This window comes from Dunckerocampus dactyliophorus, chromosome 5 (genome assembly GCF_027744805.1).
Source record: "Dunckerocampus dactyliophorus isolate RoL2022-P2 chromosome 5, RoL_Ddac_1.1, whole genome shotgun sequence".
NCBI lineage: Eukaryota > Metazoa > Chordata > Actinopteri > Syngnathiformes > Syngnathidae > Dunckerocampus > Dunckerocampus dactyliophorus.
Genome location: NC_072823.1, coordinates 13598642 through 13611070, shown reverse-complemented (window position 1 = coordinate 13611070; position 12429 = coordinate 13598642). Strand labels below are relative to the sequence as shown.

General features: G+C 39.2%; 1 protein-coding gene across 6 annotated transcripts in view; it reads left to right on the top strand.

The window, feature by feature from the left end:
• The first annotated feature begins 8586 nt into the window (after positions 1-8586).
• Positions 8587-12429, top strand: part of ano3 (anoctamin 3) — a 49132-nt gene continuing 45289 nt past the window's right edge. For 3 of the 6 annotated variants that reach the window (XM_054777677.1, XM_054777679.1, XM_054777680.1), the window contains exon 1: positions 8587-8859. In XM_054777677.1, the coding sequence (XP_054633652.1) occupies positions 8814-8859 (46 nt within the window). In that variant the 5' untranslated portion in view covers positions 8587-8813. The remainder of the gene's footprint in view (positions 8860-12429) is intronic. The other 3 variants (XM_054777678.1, XM_054777674.1, XM_054777675.1) reach the window with 2 other exon arrangements.

Below are 12429 nucleotides of genomic sequence, written 5' to 3'. Positions count from 1 at the left end.
GTGTGACTCTACTCGAATCTGTTTATTTGTGTGATCTGTGCTCTACCCGTGGCGAGTGCTAACGTCGGTCGTGACTGCTAATTAGTGTATTGTGAATGCCTAATGTGTGAATCATTGTGTAGCTTTTGTCCTGTCCCTCTTAAAACTTGTGTACAAAGCTGACGGATAACATGACAGGATCGTATTTTACAATGGGGATAAGGCATTTACCTCCTCAAGATTGCGCCACACAGCTTCATCCATATCTGCATTCATCAGCGCAGATATTTCTCAGAGACTTTCCATGACAACTTCTACCAACCTTAAAATATAATCCGTTGGATTACATACCGAGCTATTGCTAATAATTCTCGTTGAACACCTCTTCTCAATTCGTCCACGTCCACCATATTTAAATTTCCCCCTGTTTACTTTTGATAAACGTGTAGTCTACTTCCTGTCCGTGACATTTCTTCCGGTCACCCGAGCTTCCATAACTACACAGCCACTGCAAGCAGGAACCGTGTAATCATGTATGGACGAGTCATCCTGGTAGAATGACTGTGGGCAGGTCATTACTAAATGCAATGACAAAAAGCAAATGGAAAAGACAAAGACAAAACAGGAAAAGCGACGTCAAAATGTAAAAAACAAAGACAATACAGAAATCTGGTCAGAACTGGGTAAAACCAGTTAAACCCGGGTAATTTCTAACTCAAGTTAAGCCTGGTGTAACTAAAACCGGTTTTAGCTAAACCCGGTTGAACTAAAAGCGATTTTAACTCAAACCAGGTCTAACTAAACCCAGTTTTGGTTGAGTCGAGTTTAGCTAAAAACGGTTTTAGTTCGGCATGGCTTAGCAAAAACCGCGTTTTGCCAAAAAAACGGTTTTAACTACAACTGTGTTTCATTACAACCGGTTTTAGTTAAAACAGGCTGGACTTAAGTAAAAAGAAGCAGGTTTTAACTGGTTTTACCCAGTTCCGACCAGTTAAAACTGGTTTTGAAACAACCTGAACATTTTTAATCAGTTAGAACCGGTTAGAACCAGTTTAAACCTGTCTAAACTGGTAAAACACGGTTGTAATTAGAACCAGTCAGAACCAGTTTAAACCGGCCTAAACTGAACCGGTTAGATCCGGTCTAAAACCGGTCCCATACACTGTCTGGGACTTACTTCTAAACCAGTCACCCACACAGGACGATCTTTGGGTAACTGAACCCCCTGCCCTGACAGCCCCGCCTCACCCCAGGCCCCCCTTCACAAGCCTTCCTGCCAATTAAAGGAAGCATGCCTTTCTCGTCCACCACTTGAAATTCCAACCTGTATAATTTGTTGTTACGTGGATTTCTGATTTTGACTTTGCACTTTCCCAGTGGCCAAAGTCTACTCTTGTTGTACATGAGCAGCACCTTCTCTGTAGGTTCTGTGTGTCAGGAGTCAGCAGTTGTATAGGCATAACATTACAGGTGGCTCCACGGTCAATTTGGAAGTCGATCAGCTTTCTGTTCAGCAACATACCTGCAAAAAGTTGTTGACTTTGCCTTTTGTTTTCCTGCAACTGATTCACTATTTCCTGCTTCTTGCTCGACTCTGTTACTGTGGCAATATCATCACATAATTCCACATTCAGTTTAGGGTAGCAGTGTCCATCAAACAGCAACATCATTGCACTCACGCTCCTCCTCGCGGATGCACTGCCGCTCTCTAGAGCAGGGGTGTCAAACTCGTGCCATGGAGGGCCGAGACACTGCAGGTTTTCTTTCCAGCCAGTCACTAAAGCAGGTGATTTTAATGATCAACACCTTCAGTTTGAGGGAAGGAGCTCATCAATTAAATCACCTGCTGAAGAAACTGGTTGGAGAGAAAACCTGCAGCGTCTCGGCCCTCCAGGGCACGAGTTAGACACATGTGCTCTAGAGAGTTTAGCAACTCCCTCCCGCTCTCGTCGATGAGGTAATTGAAAAGGTTGACTTTTGTAGACTCCTCTGCGTCCGGCATAGTCAGGTTCATGTACAGAATAAACTCCTCTTTCCAACATTTCCACGTCTACGCCAAGTTGGTAGAGTCCAAACAAAGTATCGGCGGAGGTCGAAGCTGCTCCATCTTGTGTGATTCCCACTCTGCAAACACTGGCCTCTTGCTGTTAGCTTCCGTTAGCCCCGCTAGCTTGTTAGCAGCGTCACCTTGTTTGCTGTCAGATGCCTTAAAGTACAACTACCACTGCCACCATGTTTCACTCTTGTCCGTTACTTCCTGGACCATAAAGAGTGGACGGTTAGAGCAGTACTTCTTCTTCTTCTTTTAGTTTAATGGCGGGTTGCAACCATGACTTTAAAATGTGCATACCGCCACCTACTGTACCAGAGTATGTAACATGGGCCATATACAGTATCTTACTTTATACTAACTTAGATAATGAGGAGACTACTTATACTACTACTACTAATAATCTGAATAATAATACTATAATAAAATATTATAATAATTATCTATATTCTATTATATAATCCTGTGTCCTTCAAATATTCTATCACTAGAGCAGTACACTTGCTCACTTGAACTTTATTCAGAATTTACAGTAGTCACCATTCGCACATGTACATAGCCCGACTGACTTCCTGTACCGTGTTCCCCACACCAAACATTCCCCCTGCAACGTGTGCTAAGTCTAAACATTCCCATTACAATCCTACTGTAACACACTTTGGAAAAGGACTAGCGTTTAAAGAAAAACGCACCTGTAACATTGCACAAAAGAGAGGTTTAACTGTCATAGGTTAAGCCACACAAGATCTCAGCAAATCAGACATGAGCTAAGTGAGCATTTTAAGCAGGAAAGCATTAAATGTACAGTTAATAAAGTTTTTTTTTGACGGTGACAGTCTGACACAGGAAAAGATTGCAGTGGTACCTTGATTATCATCATTAATCTGTGCCAGAGGGTCAGACTCAAACCAAAATGGACTCTTAACCAAAGCAAATGTTCCCATAGAAAATGTAAATCCAATTAATCCATTCCAATTTCATTGGCTCATTTTGAGTGACATCACCGTGTTTGCTGTCACATAAACATAATAACGACTGCAATCTGCCACTATATGTTGTTATTATATTTTTCATTCACTTTAATTGGTCACGTGTCCGTAAAGGGCCATCACTGGGTCCGTATTCGGGTCGATGTCCGCCATTTGGTGATGGCTGTTATAGACAATTATAGTGTTACATGCACAAAATTACGCAAAAATAATGACAAATGAATGGACAACTGAACATCTAAAATCACTTTTACCTAGTTTTGTTGAAAAAAAACAACAAAACATAAATTAGCAAAACACAAAATACACATTATTCTGTTACAACCAGCTATTACGTCACTTCCTGTTGTATGGAAAGGCCTGTAAGAAGAAGAATACATTATACAGGACGTTCATCATTCAACAAACTAAAGAAGCAGAACAAAAGTATAAGACTTACAAAAATAAGCTGACAACTAAGAGGGAATATTATAGTCATGTACTAAATAAGAACAAAAATAACATGAGAGCAACTTGGGACATCCTAAATAGTATTATTAAGAACAAAATTAAGAAAGCAGACTACCCTCACTATTTTATGGTTGGAAACACAAACAGGAATGGCATGAATGACGTACTGTAGTTGAAACGTTCAACAATTATTTTGTAAATATTGGACCAAAACTGGAAGAAGAAATTCAAAAACAACACACAATGCACGAATGGAATGATATTATTGATAAGAATCTCAATTCTATGTTTCTCACTGTTGTAACTAAAAAGAAAATCACTGACATTGTCAAAAATTTTAAGGCAAAAACATCAACTGATTGTTATGGAATCGAAATGGAGACAATTAAAAGGGTCATCAATGAGATTGTAGGTCCGTTAACATATATTAGTAACCTATCGTTTCAGACTGGAATATTTCCAAGCAAAATTAAAACAGTCAAGATGATTCCAATTTTTAAAAAAGGAGACAAACATAAATTTACTAATTATCGACCAGTTTCCTTGTTACCTCAATTTTCTAAAATTATGGAGAAGCTATTTAATAATAGGTTGGACAAATGTATTAATGAGAATGAATTACTAGCATGTAGTCAATATGGATACAGAGCTAACATTTCAACTTCTATGGCACTGATCGAAATCACGGAGGAAATTACTACTGCTATAGACAACAGAAGATTTGCAGCTGCAGTATTTATGGATCTGACAAAAGCCTTCGATACAATTAATCACAATATTTTAACATCAAAATTAGAAAGGTATGGAATTGGAGGATTAGTTTTGAATTGTGTTAAAAGCTACCTAGCAAACAGGAAGCAATTTGTAAAGCTAGGAGAATATACATCTGGGAGTTTATACACTACGTGTGGAGTACCCCAGGGGTCCATATTGGGACCAAAACTGTTTAATTTGTACATCAATGACATTTGTAAAGTAACAAAGGACTCAAAGTTGGTATTATTTGTGGATGATACCACTGCCTTTTGTTCTGGCGAAAGCACACAAGAACTCATTAAAAAGGTCAAGGATGAAATGGTCATATTAAAGTCATGGTTTGACAGAAACAGATTATCCTTGAACTTAAGTGAAACTAAAATAATGCTATTTGGAAATAGCAGAGGGGATACATACGATCAAATACAAATAAACGGAGTGGACATTGAAAAAGTGAAAGAATACAAATTCCTGGGGATCATAAAAATGAGTTGGAAATCTCATAAAATATATACAACAAAAGGTGGCGAGAAATATTTCAATATTGAATAAAGCAAAATACGTTCTTGATCAAAAATCACTCCACACTCTGTACTGTTCCTTAGTATTACCATATCTAATGTATTGTGTGGAGATATGGGGTAATAATAACAAAAGCAATGTTCACTCACTTAACATATCGGTGAGGATAATTCATAATGCCAAGTATAGAGAACATACAGACCCTTTATTTTTTAAATCACAGATATTAAAATTTGATTTTGTATTCTTTCAAACCGCTAGAATAATGCATAAAGTTAATAATAAATTGTTACCAAAAACCTCATACAGTATTTCTCTATCAGAGAGGAGAAATATGATCTTAGAGGAAAATTAAACTTAAAACATTTATATGCAAGAACAACGCTGAAAACCCACAGCATTTCTGTATGTGGAATTAAATTATGGAATGGATTGAGCAAGGAACTCAAAACAATGTACAGAGATGAGCAAATTAAAAAAACAATATAAGCAGTTGATGTTTACTAAATACAAGGCAGAAGAGTCTTGATCATCAAAATGATTGTTCTGTCATGCTTGTTTTTTGGGGGTTTTTTTTACTGTTATTTATTATTTGTTATTACAATGATTATTATATAAAATATGAGATGGAATGCAGGACGTGAACAACATGTACTGTACTAGATGTGGAATGGATGGGGGGTAGGATTAAATAAGCGTTGCTTCTTCCTGCTTGTTCCTGCTCCTTTTGGACATGTGGAACTGTGAAAGAATGATTCATGAGATGTATTCCATTGTAACCTTCATGTTCAAATAAACTAAACCAAACACTCAAAAAACTACGGAGGACCCTCAAGCTCCCAGGCCTCTGGTAGCCACCCCCCCTACCAGGGGAAATGGGGGTGGGTGAGGGAAGGGTTTTTTTTTTATATAAATGTGTATATATATGTATATATATATGTGTATATATACATACATATGCATTTATTTATATATGTGTGTATGTATATATATGTATATGTATGTGTGTATGTATATTATATGTGTATTATATATATTATATATATTTAATACTTCAATAGTAACTATTTTCACTTCTGTTGCTGCATGTATTTAGCCAAATGTATATAATGCATAACGGTACATACATGTATGTGAGAAGATTGTTAGTCACAACATTCACCTCCGGGTGGCACTGTTTAGTCTCGGTGAACCCTTTCTCCCCTGCAGTGCTGTCATCTGACCTACATCTGAACATGCATGGAAGGAGGAGATGAAATTTTAAATGGGACTGACCCTATAAGAGCTGCTTCATTATTTATTAACAGGCTCAGCATAAGCAATGCTGTTAGCGTCTAGTTTTAAATGGCATGTTGGAACACTCTGCGTCAGCCCAGCCAAAAGTCGGCATTACTAACATCCTACCGGTGGGGGAGGAGGAGAGCAGATGGTATTTGCATCTACAAGGCACATGCCAGGCTGTTCTCCAAAACACAACTGTACATTTTGTTATTATGTTCCCCACCGATAAGGTCTCAGGGTCTGCTCCTATGGAGATGTCCTGATTAGAGGTCTGTGTTTGACTTTAGGACCACGTGACCTCGCAGAGTGAAGATTTAGTTGCTATTGTGCACTCTAAGGCAGGGTGATAAAAGAAGTAACCTCATTCAAATGGCTATCACATGGTCATATACGTATTCATATTCCTGTGTGCTGCGTACTTCTTAAAGTGTCCAATTATATCATATTTTGCACTCTACTGCGTGTTGATGGCAAACAAATCTAGTGCACTCTTGTGTCCTCCTTTGTCCCATAGAGAATTAAAGTCAGACTGAATCATTAGTTTTAATAGTGGCTGACAGTAGTAGCTTTCATGACTGATGGATAACAATTAGCCCCAAAGCTGGGCTCTTCTGCAGTAGTGTGCTTATTGATTGGTGGAGTTTTTGTGCACACTCTGGGATGCCCAAGCAGGTTGTTCTGGCTAGAGTGTGGGGAAATTACAGTATGTGATGTCTCTTTTAGCTGCATTGTTATTGTTGACTTGCTCCCTTGTGTTGTTCTGTCTTTGGACTGGCCACTTCATTAGGTACATCTGCACATTCTAATAAGATCCAGTACAAGCGCTGTATAAAAAAAGGAAATATTTACTTTAAAAAATGCTTTTATTGTGGTGTAGAAATGCGCTGTATCATAGCTGCTTCTAATATTGTGGTCAGGGGTGCTGTATAGGGGGGAAAGTTGCGACAATTCCAAGGGCCCGTGACCAACGGGCACGAAAAAATACAGATGTGGTGATAATGTAAGCCCAGTGAGGGCCCAATGTGATTTTTTTTTTTCCATGGGGCCCAAAATTCCTGGCGGCGCCCCTGATCGCGGTTACCTTATTTAGCTAGATGAAAGAATCAAAATCTTAGAAACACCTCCTAAACTGTGTAGTTCTCAACAATATAAACATCCATCCATCCATTTTCTATACTGCTTCTCCTCTTTAGGGTCGCGGGGGCATGCTGGAGCCTATCCCAGCTGTTCAATTAAAAGTATAACATGTTATATGCTATTTTTTAAGAAAGTTGAAGACAGGTATAGTATTTTTAAAACCTATATCATAGATACACTACCCTCCAAATATGGCAGACTGGACAAGCAAACTTAAACTCCAAACTTTCACCATGATCACAAAAATATTAGAAACAGTTGTCAGCATGAGGCTGTGATGGTGCAATGATACCTTCGACTCAATACATACTCTGTAGCCCTTTATTTTGTAGTGTATGCAACTATTTTGTAACTTCGATGGGAAAGCCTGAGATTTTTTTATTTGATTTTTATTTATTTATTTTTTTTTGCCAAAACAGAATTGAGAGCTGGAATGAAACAAATACTGCTTTTTTTTTTCTTTTTTTTTTTTTTTTAGAAATCTTGTAGTTTAATTTGAGTATTTAACTGGTGTTTAAAGTAAGTATTAATCTAATAATATTTGTATTTTTGTGGTTGGAGTTTGAAGTGGCGTTGAGCTGTTCTACACCACACATACTGTATATTTATAATATTGTTATTGCTGTATAGAGTTATCAAGATATCCCCTAAATAAGGTTACCAAAATATTAGAAACAGTTCTCACTATGCTGTGTTGGTCTACAACACTGCAATCAATGCTAACTATTTGACTAAATAAACACCCTGGAGCCCTTTATTTATAAGGCATGGCACCATATTTGGTAACTTGGGTGTATGGATGCCCAAAATATCACTATAAGACAGTAACAAGATGTTATTTCGTCAGGTTTTTTTCCAGCCTTTTTGCTGAGTTATCTATTCTCCTTTTTGCTAGTCTTATGTAATATTTTCATTTTGTAATTGTATTTTGCAGTGATGTAGAATAGCACTGCTAAGAATTGTTTCTATGACCTTTTGTCGCGTTCATAAGATCATTATAATATGAAAAAACACCTCTTTTTATGCTGCAGTGCAATTCTACACCCCTGCAAACCACAATAATAAACAAGATCTGAGTGTTATCGTCGTTGATAGAGGATAACAGAAGGTGTAATGAAGTGGCCACGCATATATCTCAGTGTGCTAATACTTTTAGGTTTCGGGTGTTAGCAGTATTATTAGTTAACTGGGCAAGGAAGTGTGTGGTGCCAAGCCGCCTTCACTGTCGCTAAAAGGGTATGATTGATCGATACGCCGATCAATACACATCATTGTCGCCTTATTGAGAACTGCCAGCTGCTGTAGTTTCCTGCAGCTTATTCAGAGTCATTAAATCATGGATGTAGGGTTGAGGAGAGGGGCGACGCGTCCATCCCAGGACCCCCCATAACCTCCATCCCCCGCCCCCTGCGCGTCACCATGACAACAGCCGTGGATGGTTCTCCAGGAGAAGAGGAGGAGGGAGGGGGGCATGCGGCGCTTAGACAGGTGTTGTTGCGCTTTGCTGATGGTTCGTCTTAAGGGTCTTTATCCAGGATGGAAGCCGAGAGAATATCCACACAGCCTCTCGGTAGTTTGACGTACATGTGGCGAGTTCGCGTTTCGATTTAAGGAATTTCATAAAGGCGGGAAAGCACGAGATCGCCGCAATGGTGCACCACTCAGGCTCGATCCAGTCCTTCAAGCAGCAGAAAGGTGGGTTGGCAATGTGGCCAAACCGCGTCCTTTGCGGATTTATCTTGGAGTTTTTTGAGACTTTTTCCACTCTTCATCGCTAGTTTTTAATATCAGCTTAGACTTTAACCTAAAGGACTTCACTTATATGATGTATTGCAGGTCTTCGTAGTCCCTTCCTGAACGGTATCTTACCTTACATTTGCTTTTATTGAAAGACACATTATTTTCTAATTCTAGTTGGTAAATTTTTGCATGCTATTGTTGTTGCATGCTGCACTCAGAAGACACATGACCTTTATGCACAATTCAATCAGTGCTAACAAAAGCCCACAGCGTAATCCTAGATGAGCTCATCACTGAGTTACATTTATGAGCTATTTTTATTTATAAAAGGGTTTTTTCGATCAAAGCCAGCAATTTTGTGTAAGTTGCACGAAACTAGCTCAGAGAAAATGTGTATGTTATTGTAATCATGTTAAAATGTTCCAAGCTTTTCTTTATGTGGTCCCTAAAGTTGCTAACTGACATTGCTTTGTGTATTATTTGGAATGTAAGAACATTGTAGACACCCCCCTCCAAACCTGTTCCCTCAATGAGAATTCGAACTGAAGTGTACTTGCTATCAAGGTCTGCTGCAGGGTCAGTTTAAAATATTAAACATTTCTGAGAAGAGGCTGTAGGTTAGTACATTTCCATCGAGGTCAATTCCTTTATATTTGCTGAAAACATGTGGGTTTGACATCAAAAGATAAATATTTTAAGATGGTATTTCAATCTAGATTGGATGAACTTAGAAAATATCAGCTTTTGCTTGAACCCACCCATTTTGAACCCACCCACCCAGTACTGGACATGTGACCGACAGGTGTGTTTTGTTGCCCAGGTGTGTCCTATTACATTGTTTTTTCAATCAATAAATAGTGCTGAATGCTGAGATTCGGATTGGCTAGGATAAGGTAGTTTTTGCCTGTCTATAGACTGCATTAGAGGTGAAAACAACATGAAAACCAGAGATCTGCCTGAGGGTGAAAAACAAGAAAATGTGAGAAGATGAAAACGCAATCAGAACCATTGCACAAACATTAGTCGTAGTCATTACAACCATAGTACAGGGGTCTCAAACTCAATTTACCTGGGGGCTGCTGTAGGTAGAGTCTGGGTGAGGCTGGGTGGCATCAAGTATTGGGAGTGATGCTGGCTCCCAGCATGCTATGCAGTACTTATTTTGTAAAAAGTTGCTGAAGTTACATGCTTAGAGTTAACATAGTTGTTATACGTACCTGTTACATGTTGTGCTGTCAGTTTTGTGTTGGCACGGCGATTGTAGGTAGTGTAGACAGTGTTCTGTCTAATGACCCCCTAGTTCATTTCATTGTGTGTCAAGCTCACTGTGAGTTCAGTGTTGGCTTGTGCTTGGCTTGTTTCGTAGAACAACGGCATGAACGGAATGAGCCTTTTTGTCAGTCACAGTCTCTCTGTCTCAGTGGGTGGAGGTGGGGCCGCTAGCATACACATAGAGTGCAGAAGAGTGTACAAATTAAATTAGTAGACTGTAGGCCTGTCAAAATAACACATTTTTCTGGCCGATAATCGTGCTATAAATTATCGAGGATAATTGATCATTTTGACCTTTTTTTAGACCATATCATCATATCATCAAGTTTGTCATTCAACGATCACTGTGTCATGTCACATTTGAGCCACTAGATGGTACTCAAGTGTAGTGTATGTGTGAGGAACAGAAGATGCCCACTATAGCACTTACGAATCACAGGGAGTCACCACTTCACATACCCTGGGTATCGCCAGCTCGCGCCGCCCGGCACTAAACATTCACTTCGCCAATCAAACGCCCCATCAAGCGCCAACCGCCGGGACGAATGCCCCACAGCACATCCACACTGGAACTGTGGTATTCGGCTTAGAAACTACAGCTTTTGTGCTTTCATTCATATTAGCGTTTGCTTGCTAACTGCTAGCTAGCACTATTCAATCACTACGTAGCTAGCCCCCACCTGCACGCACTGTGACAAAGACGGTGAATAGCTGACAGGAGGCTCACTCTTTCCCTTAATTTGACTATACAACCATTGCGCTCAGACACACGCAGAGTGAACCCTTCTTGTCATCCAGCCTGTGTGCTGTAGTGTAGCAAGACGAGGAAATGGAACAATTTACATGTACATGTCAATTTATCAAGGCGTCAAAATGATCGACCTTGTTTTTTTTCTATCGTTCGATTAATCGTTTTATCGATTATTGTGACAGGCCTAGTAGACTGCAATATATTGTCATATATTTTTTATGTCTTTTCATTGTACTTTTCTTAAGAGTAATGTTAAAATCTTGTCTTGTCTCGTTCTCGTATACCCAACCTCATGCATCATCTTGTCTCATGAATATCTCGTGACACGCCTAGGATGTAATCATTTATAATAAATAATGATACATACAGTAATTACATACAGTCAACTCTTAATAGCTCCCGCATTCTTTTGATAATGAATGTCTGGCACTAATTTTGACCATTTCTTTGTTACATTAAAAGCAATAATAGACAATATAGGACTTGATGAGTTTCCGAGAAAAGCTTACTTGGACCTTTGACGGCCCCCACTCAATAGTTGAGTGAGTGCTAAGTGCCTGATTTAAATCAATGACAAAATAATTTTAGCTCACAGCTAAGTAGACTTTAGATATGCTGCACTCACACCGGGGCATCAACAACATCACATCAAGGCATTAAAAGGCTTCGAGCTGAAAATTGTATAGCAAAGATGCTTTTATTCCTCAATTAGATCTCCATCATCATTAGTCCTAATGCTTTATGGTCAGTCATTAAAATAGGGATATACAGTATGCAAGGGTTGAAAGCAATGTTCCCTCTTAAGTTGCGTGCATGCGCAATCGCACACTGCTTTTGCGTTTTCAGCGCACAGCAAATCCATGCAGCGCACAACATACGACCTGAAGAGTAAATGAAACAAACACAATAAACACAACACACAATTTACTGTATTCTGTACCATTCTGCAAAGCAACTCAGTGAGTGACAGGGAACAACAAGTGGCGACAACATGTAACACAATGACGAACACTGTCCAGCCAATGATAGGATCTTGTTTGCATGTATTTACTTATGCCGCAAATCAATTCATTAACAGCGCGTTACGTAGCACATGCCAGAGTTAAGAGAGGTAAATGCTGCTTGCTAACTCGTATAATGGCGAATTGAAGGGGCAGTGCAACATCCACTCACTAGGGATGATCCGATCCCATCTTCAGATTCGGGATCCAGCTTCTGTATTTGGAAGATTGGATAATATCGTCTTGCGGCATGAGATCGGATTGATCCGGTGGCCGTATAATGTTTGTAACTTTGGACCACACTCCAACATGGTAGGTGCAGTGATGTGCCTCAAAGCCGGATGCCACTCAACTCCTGCCACCCGTAAGAAGAAGAAAACGCAGCATCACAATGCTTTCCTTATTAAAAGGAAAAGAAAGTATACATAATTTATACTGTTAATTAGGTATATTTTAATTTCCTTATTCAAGAAAAGAAACAAGAAAACAAGAAAGAAATGG